This window comes from Lycium barbarum, chromosome 8, assembly GCF_019175385.1.
Source record: "Lycium barbarum isolate Lr01 chromosome 8, ASM1917538v2, whole genome shotgun sequence".
Lineage (NCBI taxonomy): Eukaryota > Viridiplantae > Streptophyta > Magnoliopsida > Solanales > Solanaceae > Lycium > Lycium barbarum.
In genome coordinates, this window is record NC_083344.1 from 102,499,683 (window position 1) to 102,519,368 (window position 19,686).

At 32.6% G+C, this 19,686-nt stretch overlaps 1 protein-coding gene across 5 annotated transcripts; it reads left to right on the forward strand.

Annotated features, from left to right (window-relative positions):
• Window positions 1-1,889: 1,889 nt before the first annotated feature.
• LOC132606469 (serine carboxypeptidase-like 18) lies at window positions 1,890-6,815 on the forward strand. 5 transcript variants are annotated; one of them, XM_060319985.1, is made up of 14 exons: window positions 1,890-2,097; window positions 2,346-2,494; window positions 3,061-3,137; window positions 3,224-3,346; window positions 4,073-4,175; window positions 4,252-4,289; window positions 4,398-4,499; window positions 4,623-4,709; window positions 4,798-4,905; window positions 5,239-5,310; window positions 5,471-5,619; window positions 6,133-6,246; window positions 6,348-6,402; window positions 6,502-6,815. In XM_060319985.1, exons 1-14 carry the CDS (start codon window positions 1,976-1,978, stop codon window positions 6,583-6,585), a joined length of 1,383 nt encoding a protein of 460 aa, XP_060175968.1. In that variant the 5' UTR covers window positions 1,890-1,975; the 3' UTR covers window positions 6,586-6,815. The 5 variants fall into 5 exon arrangements, with proteins under 5 accessions (XP_060175968.1, XP_060175970.1, XP_060175971.1 ...); XM_060319987.1 differs by having other exon boundaries at window positions 6,166-6,246; XM_060319986.1 differs by having other exon boundaries at window positions 1,891-2,097; window positions 2,349-2,494.
• The last annotated feature ends 12,871 nt before the right edge of the window (window positions 6,816-19,686 follow it).

A 19,686-nucleotide genomic window follows, 5' to 3' on the forward strand; every position in this document is an offset into this window, starting at 1 on the left:
TACCCGTACATTCAGTACAGTTGAGTTTGTATAAATGGTCAAGGATACGTGGATCAATATGAACAAAATAATGAGAAAAGTAGCAATAAATCTTAATATGAACGAAATATAATTTAAAATAAGGAGTTAGAATATCCTGAGCTTTGGAGAAGCTTTGAGCTAGAGACTCCAGGCTGACTAAAAGTTGCGATGCCGATTTAGCCAAATATGTGAAAGAGTAATCAACAAAGTGAGTATTTTGCATTGTATATATCTCTTGAATATCGTATCCTTTACAATGAAATGATAAGTCCTATTTATAATTAGGGTAAGGGGAACACATTTCATAGATTGTGCCTCTGCTAATAATACGAATTAATATCACCATAATGATAAACAATAAAGAGGGCAATAAAGGTCATTAACGTCCCTTGGAAGGTGCAAGTTCTAATGGTAATGGTCGACCATTACCTACCAACTGGTGTCAACTTATTTCGAACAAATATCTGGGTCCTTTAATGCCTTCGGATCTATTCGGTCTCCCCTCAGGCCTTTGTATGCTTACCTGTGTTTGAGTTACATTTGCTGACACGGGTTACCACGACATTCGTTTAGCTGTGTTCTACGAATTCTACCTAATAGAATACGCCTCGCTCAGGTTTATGTAAAACGTCTTGTCTTACGCTCCCACCTTTTAAAACACTGGTTCCACACAGTTCTCAAATAGCAATGCTATTTTCAAACAAAGTTGATTTACATATTTTTAGTACATAATGAAGTATGTGTACAACTCCCTCCGGTCCAAAATAATTGAGGATTTAGCCTTTAAAAGGTGGTTCGAAATAATTGAGGTTTTTAGTCTATCAAGAAGGTATTTCATTCTTTTTCCGAATTTACCCTTGCCACATTCTTAATTCAATGAACAAATTTAATGCTGGTTATAGTTTCAAAGCTCCTTTTAGTTAAGGGTATTTTATTCAGTACACCTCTTAATTTATAGGATTGAGTGAATTTCCTAATTCATGTTTCCAAATCTAAAACCTCAATTATTTTTAACCGGAAGAAGTATTTTACAAGTTCGATTTTTGGGGAAATGTTAGTACTACTATATCGAGAATAATACCTCCACAAATTTTCATTGTCTAGAGAGTAGAGACCGCTGCTTGACGACTTTTTTTTTTTTTTTTAGAAAAATAAATAAAAAGAGGAGACGGCAATTTAATGTGGTCGCATTAAATGGGTGAGCTGGAACGAAAAGAAGTGAGCTGGAGCATGGACAAGATCAGGTGAACCAGACAGGGTTTATGCACATTGTAGGGACAATAATTAATTTGATTTGAATAAATGTAAGTGGACATGCTCGAATATTGGCAATTACTCCATCTGTCTCACTTTTATGTACTCCTTCCGATATAAAATAATTGAAATTTTAGTCTTTAAAAATTAATCTAAAATAATTGATATTTTCAGAAAATCAAGAAATCGTTTAGTTTTCTTTTTCAATTTGCCCTTGACATATTCTCATATCTTATATTTCCTCTGTTCCAAAAAAATTATCCTTCTTTTTTTTGTCTGTTCCAAAAAAATTATTCTCTTTTTATATTTAGAGGTAATTTAATTTTATGAGATGATTTACAATCACATAAATATCAAAGACTTATTTTGGATCATACATTTTAAAAAAAATTCTTTATTTTTTAAAATTTATGCTAAATTAAAAGAGAATAATTTTTTTGAGACGGAGAGAGTAATATTTATGACAACCTAAAAATAAAAGAAATCATGAAAAATCTTAAGATGGCAGAAATTCAACCAACAAAAATTGCATGAGGGCTCCACATTTGCTTGACAAGTGGAATGCTGGTCCCGCCGGTAATTTCGCTTACCCACACCTTTATCTCTCTTTTATTCTGTGAAGGCATCGACCACCACGTAATAAACAAAACCTAAGTGAGTGTCAGTACTGTTACTTTTCAAAGAGCTTGTCTGAATTACAATGCTACAGCTGATTGTGTTTCCAGTGCTGCTGCTACTTCTTTCCAATATAGTGTCGTCGCACTTCATCGTTGACACTCTACCTGGCTTCAACGGAAAACTTCCATTCACACTCGAAACTGGGCAAGTAGTAGTCATTTTCTTATATATTACACACACATACACGGGACGCTCTAAATTTTGTAGTAATTGATATGTTAATCCAGTCACTAACTGAAATTATCTAGTAAAGTCATTTATATATATATATATATATATAACTCTATATTACTCAAAAGGTCGCTCAACCAGCCTAATACTTATTTTACCCTCTATATTATTGTTGTTTTTACATTTTTAATATGAACCTATTTAACATTTGATATGTTTAGCAGTTACATTGGTGTTGAAGAAGAGGAAAAAGTGCAGCTATTTTACTTGTTTGTAGAATCTGACAGAGACCCACAAAATGATCCCCTCATGCTTTGGCTTACCGGAGGTCCAGGTTGCTCCGGTCTCTCTTCCTTTCTATATGAGATCGGTATGTTAATTTTCTCCTCCTCCCTTCATATTGCATTTAATTTGCCCTCTATTTTGAATTACTATTAGTTGTAACACAAAAGTCACTCAATTAATGGTAATTATTTCAGAAAGTCACTTTGTACCCTCTCCGTCTCAATTTATGTGATATAATTTGATTTGTCACGGAGTTTAAGAAATAAAGAAAGACTTTTGAATCATGTGGTCTAAAACGAGATAAAGATATTTATGTGGTTATAAATTACCTCGTAAAGTTTAAAGTTATAATTATTGACAAATAAAGAAATGTATCATTCTTTTTGGGACAGACTAAAAAGAAAAGTGTATCATATAACAACAACAACAACAGCCCAGTATAATCCCACTATGTGGGGTCTGGGGAGGGTAGAGTGTACGCAGACCTAACCCCCACCTTGAAAGGTAGGGCGGCTGTTTCCGAAAGACCCTCGGCTCAAGAGAGGAGAGAAAGAAAAGTGTATCATATAAATTGGGACAAAAGTCTCTCAAGTATTGCTATTGTCTCAGAAGTTAATAAGTTGTAGAAATGGCGCTTGATGCTTCTTTCAGGCCCTTTAACCTTTGATTATGCAAATTCTAGTGGAAATTTTCCGAAATTGGAGTTGAACTCAAATTCTTGGACCAAGGTTTGTAAGCTTAACCTTTTACCATTTGCCTATATTTTCACTGTTGCTCGTTTATATAAGCAAATTCTATCTGGTTTAATCACTAGGTGGCCAACATAATATTTATAGATCAACCTGCTGGCACAGGATACTCATATGCAAAGACTTCAGAAGCTTACAACTGCAGTGATACCCTTTCTGTAGCTCTAACTTATGAGTTCCTTAGAAAGGTGAGAGAAATTTGTTTTGAGCAAACTCATTGAGATTTTTATGTGTTGGCTGAAATTGCTTCTTGTGATGTCAATCGAAATGGCTCAATATATACCCTTTTTGGATATTTCAGACTCTAGCTAGCTAGCAAAAGACAAATGTGTATTTGTTAATAAAAGTTTATGTTAGAAAACAAAAACAAAATGTTATCTTCAGTTAGCCCTGGACTACGGCCAATTAAAAAAAAAAAAAAATTTGGGTCATTTTGTTTTTTTTTTTAACTATCTGGGAATGCAGTTAATCATGCCAAGTCTGGAACATAATATCTTGCTGTTGCCTGACACTGTAAAAGAGGAAAATGTTACTCTTATATGATAGGTGGAGTCTTCCTCCTAAATTCTGTTTACATATATTTAATTTCTATAGATGTTTAAGACAATTTCAAAATTCCATGTCTGCTAGGTAATAAAATTTAAATACAGTTCTGGAAATATTGATTAGTTGTAGTTGGATTTGTTATCCATTGGTATTCTTAATCTTGAAAAAATCAACTTTACTATTTGAGACCTGATGAAAAAGGTTACAAGACCCTGTCCTGTTTGAATCCTTTTCTCCAACAACATGTATGTATCTCACATCTCATGTCTCGATATCGATCAAAACTTTGTTCTTATGCATAAGGTAAGCTCCAACCCATGAAACTTCCATAAGCAAATTCATGAGACCTTGAAATTTTTGTGCTGTAGTGGCTTATGGATCATCCCAAGTATCTCAAGAATCCACTGTATGTAAGTGGTGATTCCTATTCAGGCCTTATGGTCACGCTGCTTACTCGCAAAATATACAATGGTATTGTATCTTGTACCTGAGTTCAGGATCAGTCTTTGTATTATCTCGTTTTCATGACCTTTTTCTTTCTCCCAAGGTATTGAAGTTGGTGACAAGCCTCGATTGAATATCAAAGTATGAACTCCAATGCATTCAGTTGCACACCTCTTCTTGCCATTATCGTTATTGATACATCTCATTTTAAGTTCTGCCGTCAAACATGAAGATTTGGATTGAATGTAGGGATATATACAAGGCAATCCTCTAACAGATAAATACAGCGCCTTCAATGGTAGAGTCAAATATGCTAATCGTATGGGACTTATTTCAGATAAAATCTATCAGGTATCTAATAGCTTATGGTCTGTACTCTACATGCAAGAAACTAACTTCTTGAGTAGTTCAACTAGAAATTACTTACATTTAGTTATTTGTTCTGCTATTAATCTTTCTAATGTTACTGTATAGTCCACTAAAGAAAATTGCAAGGGGAATTACATGGACATTGATCCAAATAACATATTATGTCTAAATGATCTTCAGAGAGTAGAAAGGGTAAGGGATCAATTTCTGCACTTACAGAATATTAAGATATCTTCAAAGTTCTAGTAGACTTAAATAGTCTGTCATTGCATTTGTGTAGTGTCTCAAGAACATACGACTGTCACATATTTTAGAACCTTGGTGTGAGCTGCCATTTTTAATGAGCATTCTCCAAGAAACTCCTACAAATGCAGGACCATGGTGTCGAGTAAGTCTCTGTTTCTGCCCCTAACGAGGCCTCCTTAGCATCATGTCTTGTGTTAATTCTTTTGATATATTATACTCCCTCCGTTTCAATTTATGTGAACCCATTTGACTAGGCACGACATTTAAGAAAGAGTGAAGACTTTTGAAACTTGTGGTTCAAAATAAGTCTTGAATATTTGTGTGGCTGTAAATCATTTCATAAAGTGAATTTGTTTCCAAATTAGGAAAGTGGTCATTCATTTTGGCATGGACTAAAAAGGAAATAGGTTCACATAAATTGAAACAGAGGGAGTACAAGAATTTGCAGAGTTAACTTTTTTAACCCAAAAACCAGGCAAACAACTACATATACTCGCATATTTGGGCAAACTATAGAGCTGTCCAGAAAGCACTAAACGTCCGTGAGGTATGCAAATACAGTTTTTATTCCTACTGTGCATATCCAATACTACCCCCCCCCCCCACCCCCCAAAGGTCTTAAAGTAGGTTTAACCCTAGCCGAGAAAGTAAATTGCAAGGGAGAAAAACGAAAAGCCTTTGAATGATATCGTCATGGAAAAAGCCAGGAAACAGCATTGGAGTGGGTGAGATGCAATGCAAGCATGCATTTTAGATATTATGTGAAGAGAACCGAATCATATGTGTATGATGTCCAAAGTGTCGTTGATGATCATCGGCATCTCACCAGCAAATCTTGTCGAGCTCTAATTTATAGGTATTACTCCAAGATGGCTTTCTTCTTCTTCATGTTACGTCGTTCTTATAAGTGACCTTAATATGTTGGTCACTAATATCTTAGAAAGATCTTTCTTTGTGTTTTACTAATCACTAGATAAGGGAAAAAAACAAAAGACAAAGAAAGAAGAGGTATAGCTCAACTTGAATATTGGATAAAGCTATTCATTGTGTTATAGCCTTGGGTGTTCTGGCTTAAGAAAAATAAGCAATAAATTAAGCTATTAGTACTATATTTTTTGGAAGGGAAGCCTTGGCGTAACTAGTAAAGTTGCTGCCATGTGACCAGGAGGTCACGGGTTCGAGCTGTGGAAATAGCCTCTTGCAGAAATGCAAGGTAAGGCCGCGTACAATAGACCCTTGTGGTCCCGGCCCTTCCCCGAGCCCCGCGCATAGCGGGAGCTTAGTGCACCGGACTGCCCTAGTACTATATTTTTAAGCCTAATCATTGGGAAAGTTACTAGAAGAGACTGATAATTTCTTACTTTGATAGTGGTGACCATGACATGGTCGTTCCTCATTTTAGCACGGAAGAATGGATAGACACTTTGAAACTGCCGATTGTAGATGATTGGGAGCCTTGGTTTGTTGATGGTCAAGTTGCAGGGTTGGTTCCTTGGTGTCTAATGCTTCTTTGAACACCCCCCCCCCCCGCCAAATCTTGAACATGTACCAAGAGTTCTGAATCCTCATACTTTGTTTATGTAGATACAAGGTGAAGTATTCACAAAATGATTATGAGTTGACATATGCAACTGTTAAGGTAAGGACTGCTCCCTAGAACTCTTAAACCAACAGCATTACATATTAATCTTCCTTTTCTTTTCTTTTATCTTTTGTTTTCATGGATTAATTTATTTAGGGTGCGGGTCATACAGCTCCTGAATACAAGCCGGAACAATGCCTACCCATGGTTGATAGGTGGTTTTCCGGTTACCCTCTTTAGTTTCACCCTTGCAAGACATTAATGTACTCATTTGTTTCTCTCGATATAAGTTGCTTCTTTGACATGTATAGCATCACCAGACATTAAGCGTGTGTATCTTGTAATCTTGATCTGGAAAATCTCATATTAAAAGTATATATGATTCGAGATCGCCGCTATTTATATGTGTTTGTAGTATGAGAAGTTGGAGAAAGGAAGTACTTGTAATGTATTACGTTTGTTAAGAATTAGACCCATGGCACTCGTATTAAATATATTGCCTAGTTTTTGAGTATGCGCTTTGCGGTGTATTCCAAATTACGAGGGTAATTTCTTTTAAACTTACATAAAAAAAAATATAAAAAAAAATTAAACAATATTTACTTGACGTGCAGTTGTTAGTGTCTTTCCTAGAATGTAATTTCGAGTTAAATACATGTAATTTCCCAAAAAAATAAAAAAAATCTTCCATATCTTAATCTTGGTAATGTTCGGACAAACCAAAAGTGTACTGCTCATTATGTGAAATATGAGTCAAAACCTAAACGAAATTTAGATTCTCATCTTCATTAATAAAACATATAGAGCGAAAATTGCTAAAATAATTTGAGCCACAACCTATACAAGAGCGGAAAAACTAAAGAAATGTGCAGGATAAACTAACACCTTTGTTATTTACTGAAGTATTACTTTACTAACATTTCTATTATATATAAGCACGAAAGATGGATGAGCACAACTGCTCCAACTTGTACTAGAAGCTTTACAAATTGTACACGCAATGAATGTTTGTACCATAAGTTATATAACTTGTACATTTTATTCAACTATTTTTTTATCCCACGTGGATATATGTCATAGTACTTAATATTTATTCCTTTCTCATGTATAGATATATGCAATTCAATTTTAATTCTCCGACACATTTATTTTCTCCGTGCACTTTTACTTGTTAACTTTTGACTTTTCATGTTCTTACTAAATATTTATTCTCTTCTCTTGTATAGACATGTGCAGTTCAATTTTAATTCTCCTACACAAATTTATTTCCTCCATGCACTTTTACTTGTTCACTTTTAACTTTTCATGTTCGTTAAGAATTAATAAATCCCACGTGGATATATGTCATCGTACTGAATATTTATTCTCTTCTCATATATACACGTGTGCACTTCAATTTTAATTATCTGACACATATTTATTTCCTCCATGTACTTTTACTTGTTCACTTTTGACTTTTCACGTTCTTGCTGAATATTTATTTTCTTCACGTTCTTGCTGAATATTTATTTTCTTCTCATGTATACATGTATGCACTTCAATTTTAATTATCCGACACATATTTATTTCCTCCGTGCACTTTTACTTTTTCACTTTTGACTTTTCACGTTATTTAAGAATTAATAAATGAAATACTCCCTCCGTCCCATATTTCTTAGCCACATTACTTGACTTTTCACGTTCTTTAAGAATTAATAAATGAAGTACTCTCTTCGTCTCATATTACTTGACCACATTACTATACTCGACTTTTCACGTTCTTTAAGAATTAATAAAAATGAAGTACTCCCTTCGTCCCATATTACTTGGCCACATTACTAAAAATATATGTCTATTTTTCTATTCTATATTTTTCTTCTTCTTATAGATAAACGTCCAAGGTGGACGAACACAACAACAATATGTTATACAAAAAGCAACTGAAATTATATTCTAAGCAGGGACTAACATGTGTACATTTTAGAAGTTGAACATTAACTCTACCTCTTGTGTGTTTACTTTTTAAGTCACCACAGGCCCGCAGTGTCTTAATTATCCTTTCATTTCCTTCATTTGGCATGTACTTCCTCTGTCTCAATTTAAGTGTCTACGTTTGACTAGATATTGAGTTTAAGAAATAAAGATAGACTTTCAAATATTGTGGTTCTAAATTAAAAATGTGTATAATATAATAAAATATTCTTTGAATCTTGTGATTATAAATTTGACATGTAAAATATTTGAATTGTCAACTTACTATATAAAAGAGGCGGACATAATCAAAATAAGATAAAAATTTTTTAACAACAAACGCCCAAGTGGACGAACACAACAACAATAAGTTGTAAAAAATATAACTTAAATTTTACTTTAAGCTAGGACTAACATGTGTACATTTCAGAAATTTAACATTAATACTACCTCTTGTGTGTTTACTTTTAAGTTCTCACGTATCCGCAGTGTCTCAATTGTCTTTTCATTTCCTTCATTTGGCATGTACTCCCTCTATCTCAATTTAAGTGTCTACATTTGACTAGACACGGATTAAGAAATAAAGATAGACTATCTTGTAATCCTAAATTAAAAATCTGTATAATATAATAAAATATCCTTTGAATCTTGTGATTATAAACTTGACATGTAGGATATTTTAATTGTCAACTTACTAAATATAAAAAGAGGCGGACATAACTAAAATAAGACAAATTTTAACAACAATTGAGAAATTAAGGGAAAAATAAGACGAAAAGAAAAAAAAAAATAGAGACTCACTAAGGAGAATCGCGGTATCCTTTGCATATAGAGACTCACTAAGAAGAATTACGATATCCTTTGCATATAAAGACTAACTAAATTGAGTAACTAAATTAATCATGTTGGGTCCCATGCATCGCACGGGCATAGTTTGCTAGTGTATATATAAGTGTCTAAGAGGGACTAACACAACAATGAATGCTTGTATCAAAAGCTATATAAATTGTACACAATAATCAACTACTTTTTTATCTCACGTGGACATATGTCATAGTACTGAATCTTTCTCATCTTATCCTTAGTAATAAATGCTCTTGAAAATAGTCAGTTTTAATTAGAATTGTCATGACCCATTTTGCCTAGGTCGTGCGGGCACTTACCTTCCTACTTCGGTAAGCGAACCCTCATCCCAATAACGAACCAATACATGAATTGAAGAAATTAAGTCGCGGAAATAACAAATACGTAAGTCTCACGATATATATTAATAAATAGTAGTCAAAAGTGCGAAAGATAGTAAATACCCCCGGGATCTAGTCTGAATAATACAAGAGCATCTAAGAAGAATAATACAATCCGGAATTACTAATACATAATATCTATGTCTCTGGAATAAAAGTATGACATATAATAGGAAAGTCTTCATGGTCAGCGGACGCCTTGCTCACCCTGGGAACTCGAGTGGAAGCTGAAGAGTCGATCAGCCACGGGTCAGAGAAGTAGATCCGACCTGGTACTCTGCATTCATAAAAGAATGCAGCAAGTGCAGGTCAGTACAAACAACAGTACTAGTAGGCATCATCGGCCGACTAAGCATAGTTAACAGAATTCAGATAATAAAGCAGATAAGCAAATAAACCAACCAAGCGTGAGACAATATAATCACAACTGAGTATCCGTCATCACCTATGTAAGCATCTAAACCCTGAATATGTCAAGTCTGAGTATATCCAACCAAATCCAATCATCACAATCCAATCACCAAACACCTCAATCAAGTCATAATGCAATGCAGTGCAATGATCGAATGAATGAAATGTAACGCCATGCAAATGAGGTGTACATATGTACTCCAAACAGAAATATTGACATCTCGGTAGCACAACCCAGCGTGACTCGCAAAGTCTAAGTGCCACCCGTCTCGGATCTTTGCCCAACAGACAGACGGGACTCTGGCTAATTGCTCACAGAGGGAGTCTCACCGGCACCACCTTGGGGGACTCGCGGAGTCCATGCACTAACAATGATTCCGGGATAATATCGGAATCGGTCATGCAACAACGATGCCGGAATAACTCATTGGACATCGTCCATCTCACAGTCACTCAAGTAAAAGAGTCTGTCAAATATCAGTTTCACACAATCAACGATTTCAGAATTGAACCTCGAACATCGGCTTTCTCACAATCACTCAAGTAAAAGAGTTCATCAAAACATCAGTTTCATATAATCAACGATTCCGGAATGGATCTTCGGACGTCAGCCTTTTTACAATCACTCAAGTAAAGGAGTTTATCAAATATCAGTTTCGCTCAATCAACGATATCAGATCATCACCAGGTGTCGGCCATGCATGAATATGAGGGAATGTGTGCAATGCATATGTAAATCGATCAAGTTCAATATCACAAGTACCACAACGGGGTACGCCAACAAGTATCACATCATAATACCAATAGTGGGTATGCCAACATATATCAATAAGTCAATTACCAACAGTGGGTACGCCAACAATATATCCAAGTATAAATACCACCCACGGGTGTGTCAATTCTATCCAAATCAAGACAACAAGACAAAAGTCGATACTTACCAACTACACATGGCATCAAGACAACACAATTGAACAATCAAGCACACATAACAGGGTGGCTAGTCCCAACACACATCAGGGTCCAACCTAAGGCAATATCCATCCTAACTTCATACCCGAAGGTTCACATGCTGTCTCCGACATTATAATCTAAATATGTGATTCACTATACAAAGTCTCACTAAAGGTAAACCATAACCTACCTGGACTGCCGAACCGCAACACCAACAACTCACTCATTTGCCTTACTCTTCCGCTGAAGCTCAGAACCAAATTAGTCTAAGCATAATCGAATTCTATATTAGAAATCATAAAGAATGATACTAATATTGCTATGATTTCAATTAGGTCAATTCTAACCCTAGAATTTGGGAAAACGGGCCCACAAGGGCAAAACGAGAAATTCGCTGGAAAAATACCAAATTAAGTACTAGACAATCATAATCCAACCATTAATTGCTAATTTAGCTCAATAATTAGCCTAGATTCTGATTTCATGCAAAACCCCCAAATTGGGTATAAACCTTAAATCTTCAAATCTGAAATTCAACGTTAAAAGTGGAAGATCTATGATTAATGAACCTAGATTAGTCAAGATCTAACAAAACATCACCAACTTATTCATTAATAATCCTAGGAACCATGTTCCTCCAAACCCTCTTCCAACTCTTACCACCATGGGTTCATTAAGGGAGAAGGGGGAATCTAACATGATTATGGTTTAAAGGAAGAATGAAGAAATGAGTAGGAATTACCTCTAAGATTTTCCTCCAAATATCCTTAAGAGCAGTTTCTTCAAGCCCAAATATCGAAATGGGGGTAAAATGAGGGTCTAAGGCTTTTTAACATTTCATTAATATTACTAACTACCCTTCACCCGCTGTAGCGGCATCTAGACCGCCCCAGCGGCCACCTGGCCGCTTCAGCGGTAATGACTAAAAGTCATCGACCGCTCCAGAGGTGCCTTTGCCGCGGTGTTGGTACCGCCAAAGCGGGCACCAGACACCAGAAGCTTAACCCAAGTTTCATCTTTCGATACGATTTTTCGATTAATTCCCGAGGCCATTTGCACACATACCAAACACCTAATCTCACATAAAAACGCGCTACGAACGCGCCTATGGCCTCGGAATTCCCAACGGGGGTCTAGTTGACCGAGTCAACCCCCGGTGCCATAATTGCAAATTTCCATCCCAAGTCCCGAAATGCACCCAAGTGCATTGGGAATCGAACCAAACACACACACAAGTTCTAAACGATCATTCGGACCTCTCGGAAACGACAGAATTTCGAAAAAGGTTCATTTTCCCAAAACTCAACTTTGGGTCAACCATTTTTCACTTTAAACCTATATTTTCACAAAAGTTGCTCGAATCCGGCCTAGACACCTCCGGAAGCGTGTCAACGGTCCCTTCGAGTCAAAAGTGAGATAATCAATGCTCGGGAACGGGCAAAAATGCTGAGGAGACTATAACGACCAAACGGGTCGTTACAAGAATGTATTTATTGGAGAGAGATAGGGGTAAGATAGTAAAATACATCTTTTATTTATGATTTCTTAAGGGGCGTGCAAAAGGAAAAGTGGCAAGTAATATGGGACGGAGGGAGTATATATTTTACCAAAATATTCATATTTATCGGTGTGAGTCTCAATAGCCTTGGAAAATGATTTGAAAATGAGTAATTAATGTGAGGGGTAAAATTAATAATAAGAAAAAAAATTTGTTTCTCTCAATATGTTAACATGGACAAGTAAAAGTGAACGGAGGGAGTGATTTTTATCCTTGTTTTCCTTCTTTGTCAATATTTTAAACGTGAAGAGAGGACGAACAATAGCAATGCAAATTTATACCAAAAGTTATATATATTGTACACTTTAACCAACTATTTTTTTATCTCACTTGGACATATATCATAGTACTGAGTATTTATTCTCTTCTCATGTATAAACATATGCACTTCAATTTTAATTCTCCTACACATATTTATTCTCTCCGTGTACTTTTACTTGTCAACTTTTGACTTTTCACGTTCTTTAAGAATTAATAAATGAAGTAATATTTTATCATAATATCCATATTTATTGGTGTATAGTCTCAATAACCTTAAAAAATGATTTGAAAGTGAGTAATTAATGTGGGGGTAAAATAAGAAGAAGAAAAATTTCTTTCTCATGATATGTCAACATGAACAAGTAAAAATAAAGGGAGGGAGTGAATTTTATCCCCATTTTCCTTCTTTGTCAATACCTTACTTATTTTACTTTTTTTTTTGGTAACTAACTGTATTATTTACCAAAGTGAAAACTTTACAAAGCAAATCTCAAAAGTATGCAGTACTTGGACAGAAGACCCCAAGTCTGCACTTCCTGGTGTCCATGTTCCTCCTATTGGCACCAGTACCTATATTCTATAACACAAGCTAGGGATAAAAATTCAGTTCCTCCAACTTCCTAGCTAAACGAGTCTTCATGATTCCTCTTCCAACAACCTCTCGGATGACTTGTCTAATTATGAGATTTCTGGACTCCTACTCTTACTTTGGAAAATCCTCATATTTCTCTCTAACCAAATATGATATATACTCGCAGCAATAGACATCCTATAGATGCAAGCACTGACAGAGTTCCCACTTGCCCTTGTAGTAGCATATTTTACTCTCTTTTGCATTCTCTAATTATTGTTTCTTTATATTTATAAAATGTATTACTTTATATTTTCATTTCGGAATTAAAATTTGGTGATTTACGATATAACATATATCTTTCTAATTTTGATTTCTTTGTAACAATTCTTTTTATCTATAATTGTTAATATATAAAATTATAATATATTTTTTAATTAATTTAATAAGAATATTTTATTAGTTTTGCTTTTAAAAAAATTCAATATATACAACAATGGTTCTTCTCTTTAGATATGAACAGTTAGTTAATTGAGATGGATATCAACCTGTCGGTATACATATAAGATATTAAAGAATTTAAAAGAAAAAAATCTAGAATCAAAATATTAATTTTCCCTCATATTCTTATTAATTTTCTTTTTCACATCGATAAACAACTTTCATTGTCATGACAATGAGAAAAAAGTTCGACTCTTTCCATCTCAAAGACTTAATTCCATCATATGTTTTTAATTTTTAAACTCCATTTTCTAATTATAACTAAAGTGATGGTACATAAAATACATTTCGTATATGTTGCTATATATAATAATAATTAGAATGTTTTTAAAAGTTATTTTCAAAATGCAAACCTTAAAGACTGACTAATTAAAGTGAATAAACATGTTCGGCCCGTACGATTGCTAGTATATATATATATATATATATATATATATATTTAGTACTATATAGAAGCATGGGTTTGCACCCCATGCTTCGTAGTCCGTTTTCCACCCCCCAAAAAAAAGGAATACGCCTCAACTAAACATTAACCAATACTAAAAAAAAAATATGGGCCCCAACTAAACACCAACCAATATTAAAAAAAAAAAATGAAACTCACCATTTTCAAACTCATGGAAAAAAAAAGTGGACTTCATATTAACAAAATCAACCAATATAAAAAAAAATGCATCTTATGTTAGAAAATCAAACAATATTTATGTAATTTCCAAAGTATTTCATTAAATCAATAATGATGGATTCATTGCCACATGCGTATCAATCCATTAGTTGGAGCAAATGAAATTATTGTACAACAACATATTTAAAATACTTATATATTAAAACAAGATAGAATTTAATTACTTTTTCATTTTTTCCTTACTTTAATAAATGTAAAAAGAGATTAATGTCATAAAAGAAAAAATAATATTAAATGGAGATCAAGTAATTAATAAGGTAAACTAGTGAAATTATAATTCTAATTGACGTTTCCTTAGAAACCTGTGCAAAAGAAAACATAACAAGTGAGTTAAATTAAAAAACAAAAAGTAAAAAAAGTGGAATCCACCATCTCCAAACTCACGGAAAAAAAGTGGACCCCATATTCATAAAATCAAACAATATAAAAAAAAGTGAATTCCATATTTACAAAAATAATGTAAGAAAAAGTGCAGATTTTGTATTCGTAGCAAACACTAATATAATAAAGTTTTAGATATGGAGCACAAACTACAATGTTATATTAATCGTGTTTTGAACATAATATCTCATATTGACAAAATCAAGCAATATATATATATATATATATATATATATATATAAAGTGAATCCCATATTAAAAAACACAATGTAAAAAAAAAAAGTGCAGACTTTGTATTCGTAGCAAACACTAATATAATAAAGTTTTAGATACGGAGCACAAACTACAATATTATATTAATCGTGTTTTGAACATAATATCCCATATTGACAAAATCAAGCAATATATATATATATATATATATAAAGTGAATCCCATATTAAAAAACACAATGTAAAAAAAAAAAAGTGCAGACTTTGTATTCGTAGCAAACACTAATATAATAAAGTTTTAGATACGGAGCACAAACTACAATATTATATTAATCGTGTTTTGAACATAGTGTGTGTGTATATATATATATATATATGCATAAAAATAGTGCAAACCCATGCTTCTATATAGTACTAATATATGCATAAAAATAGTGCAAACTAATAATGTCAAAAAAAAAAAGTGCACCCCATAAAGGGTGGACCCCATACTAAACAACATCAAGCAATATAAAAAAAAAAAGTGAAACCCACCATTTCTAAACTCACGGTAAAAAAAGTGGACTCCATATTAACAAAATCAAGCAATATAAAAAAAAAAAAAAAGTAAACCCTATATTAAAAAAAATAATGTAAAAAAAAAGTGCACACTTTGTATCCATAGTAACACACTAATATAATAAAGTTTTAGATACGGAGTACAAACTACAATGTTATATCAATCGTGTTTTGAATATATATATATATATATATATATAGTGCAAATTAATAATGTCCAAAAAGAAAAGTACACCCCATATTAAAAAATCAAACAATATTCATGTAATTTCCAAAGTATCTCATTAAGTCAATAATGATGGATTCATTACCGCGTGCATATCAATCCATTAGTGAGAGCAAATGAAATTACTTTTCTTCAAAAGGTTAAGTAGTCAAACTATACAATTTTTTTTATATTAGCCTGAGATATAATGTAGATATTAAACTGTTGTATTTGTTATTCCGCCATGTCATTTATTTGTTATGTTTACTAAAATAAATATACTTAAAATATTTATATTTTAAAATAAGATAGAATTTAATTACTTTTTTTATTTTTATTCTTACTCTAATAAATGTGAAAAGAGATTAATGCCGTAAAAAAAATATATCAAATGGAGATCAAATAATGAATAAGGTAAATTAGTTAAATTATAATTCTAATCGACATTTTCTTAAAAAACCATCCAAAAGACAACATGACAAGTAAAATGAGCTAAACCGAAAATATTTACCAAATATTAAAAAATAGTATTTCTCCGTTTAAATAGAAAATCAATTTTTACTTTGTTTCGTTTTAAACATGTGAAATTAATTTAATAATTTGAGTTAGAATTATCCAAATCAAAATTTGATAAAAAATAATAAATATTTTATACCTTTAAATTAATCGAATTAAAATTGAAAGTATCAACTGATGCTTAAATATTGCTATTGTTTTATCTCAAAGAGAGGAAAAAAGTTTCCTTTTAAACAAGTCTTCTTTTTTAAAATATATTAATAAATTTGCCGATTTTGTATTCGTAACAAATATTAATATAATAAAGTTTTAGATACGGAGCACAAATTACAATGTTATATATATATATATATATATATATATATATATATATATATATATATATATATATATATTATCACTATTCAAAGATAACTACATACACATAGATGCAATATAATCTAAAGTGTTGGGCCCGTGCGCAGCACGGGTATAAGCCGTCTAGTATATATAGAAAGGTGAGTTTGGCACTTTTTCGTCGTCATAGGATTGTCGTCCGTCCTGCTCCAACTTGTAGTTTCCCATTGGTTGCACATATAATTTATTCTGGTTGCTCTATTTACTTTTCATTTGTGTTGTCCCTTTTGACTTTTTGTAGTAGCACATAACAATTTATTATACTGAAATACTTCCACGTGTAGAGTAGTAATGACACGTATAGTTTCCTTTTTTATTTTACTGTTAATTTGATGTTTATTTATTGTAGAATAAAATGACTGAGCTAATCTGAATTACTACAACTTTTCGTTTGTCCTCAAGAAACTCATTTGTAAATTAATGTTCCGGTTTTGCTACTATATAGAAGCATGGGTCTACCCATGCTTCGTCGTCCGTTAATGCATTAAAAAAAAGTGTGGTCCTCATATTAAATATCAATCAATATTAAAAAAAAATATCAATTAATATTAAAAAAAAACACCAACCAATATTAAAAAAAAAAGTAAAAAAAAGTGGAACCCTCCATCTCCAAACTTACGGGAAAAAGAAAGTTGATCCCATATTAATAAAATCAAGCAATAGAAAAAAAAGTGAATCCCATATTAAAAAAACAAACAATGTCAAAAAAAGAAAGTGCAGACTTTGTATTCGTAGCAAACACTAATATAATAAAGTTTTAGATACGAAGCACAAACTACAATGTTATATTAATCGTATTTTATACATAGTATTCCATATTGACAAAATCAAGCAATATATATAAAAAAAAGTGAATCCCATATTAAAAAAAAACAATGTAAAAAAAAAGTGCATACTTTGTATTCGTAGCAAACACTAATATAATAAAGTTTTAGATACGGAGCACAAACTACAATGTTATATTAATAGTGTTTTGAACATAATATATATATATATAATGTGCATAAAAATAGTGCAAACTAATAATGTCTAAAAAGGTGGGCCCCATACTAAACAACACCATGTAATATAAAAAATAATAATAAAAAAAAACTATATAAAGCATGGGTTTAGACCCATGCTTCGTCGTCCGTTGTCCCTTAAAAAAAAAGGGTGGGCCACATACTAAATAACACCGAGCAATAAAAACAAAGGAAGAAAAAAAGTGAAACTCACCATCTCCAAACTCATGGGAAAAAAAGTGGACCCCATATTAACAAAATCAATCAATATAAAAAAAAATGTGAACCTCATATTAAAAAAATATATAATGTTAAAAAAAAATAGTGCAAACTTTGTATTCGTAGCAAACACTGATATAATAAAGTTTTAGATACGGAGCACAAACTACAATGTTATATTAATCGTGTTTTGAACATAGTATATGTATATATATTATATGCATAAAAATAGTGCAAACTAATAATGTCCCAAAAAAAAAAGTGCACCCCATAAAGGGTGGACCCCATACTAAAGAACATCAAGCAATATTAAAAAGGGCAAAGGCTCAAATATGCCCCTGAACTATACGAAATTGCACACATTTGCCCGTCGTTAAAAGGTTGGTGCAAAGATGCCCCTAACGTTTTCTTTTTTGCCATACATGCCCTTGAGTTAATTGAAAATATTGGAGGGCATATTTGTTCAGTTTCGCAAACATTAAGGGCATATTTGAGCCTTTGAAATTCCTGAATATTACGGCACAAATAGTTCTCAGATTTTTTCGTAGTGCACTTTATGCTAGCCAATAATTTATTGCAACTGCATTTTGAAACTCCACACTTATCGTACAACCCCTCACTTTTCTCTTTTATTCTTTCACTTGTTTATGAAATGTCGGAAGCTTCGAGTTCTTCAAATAGCTATGGAAGGGTTTGTGGATGTGGAGTGTACGTGGAGTTACTGCACTCCATCTCACTTATGAGCTTCAAATAATTCTACTAAATTTTGGTTATGCGTGAAATTCACGAAAGAGCCAAACCACATTGAATGTTATGTAAGAAACTGTATAAATGCTTAAGATGTGATACTCTTTCTATTATTATTATCAAAATTTTGAGCACCGCGGGAGACATTTTTTCATATGTCATAAGTCTAATATAAGTTATCTCCTTTTTTATGTTTATGTTTTATTGCGGTAATTATTACATCCATTATTGTGTAGATATTGGGACTGACAAGGCAAAAAATATTTAGAAAGAACAATAAATTGAAAAATAAAAATGGTATTATCATTAGTAAAAAAAATCTTTTGAAAAGGGAAAATGATGCTCTTGTTGTGAAAACAGTCTTTAAAAGATGTTTGTAATTGCATCTGCTCTTTTAGTTGTATAATTTTGATGTAATACAATGGTGGATGGATTGTAATTACAAATGTTTTTTTATGTTTTAGAATGCAATGATATTTTGTGCCATAATATTCAGGAATTTCAAAGGCTCAAATATGCCCCTATACTATGCGAATTGAATAAATATGCCCTCCAATATTTTCTGTTAACTCAAGGGCATGTATGGCAAAAAAAAAAAACGTTAGGGGCATCTTTGCACCAACCTTTTAACGACGGGCAAATGTGTGCAATTTCGTATAGTTCAGGGGCATATTTGAGCCTTTGCCGTATTAAATAAATAAAAAAAAAAGTGGAACCCACCATCTCTAAACTCACGCTTAAAAAAAGTGGATCCCATATTAATAAAATCAAGCAATATCAAAAAAAAAAAAAAAAGGGAACCCCATATTAAAAAAATAATGTAAAAAAAAAGTGCAGACTTTGTATTCGTAGTAAACACTAATATAATAAAGTTTTAGATACAGAGTACAAACTACAATATTAATCGTGTTTTGAACATAGTATGTATATATATATATATATGCATAAAAATAGTGCAAATTAATAATGTC

Bases quoted from the DNA above. Each gene is read 5' to 3' on its own strand.
- LOC132606469 (XM_060319985.1), top strand. From the start codon at position 1,976: ATGCTACAGCTGATTGTGTTTCCAGTGCTGCTGCTACTTCTTTCCAAT. The intron at 5,311-5,470 runs GTATGCAAATAC...GGAAAAAGCCAG, and splicing joins AAGCACTAAACGTCCGTGAG to GAAACAGCATTGGAGTGGGT. The intron at 5,620-6,132 runs GTATTACTCCAA...TTACTTTGATAG, and splicing joins TGTCGAGCTCTAATTTATAG to TGGTGACCATGACATGGTCG.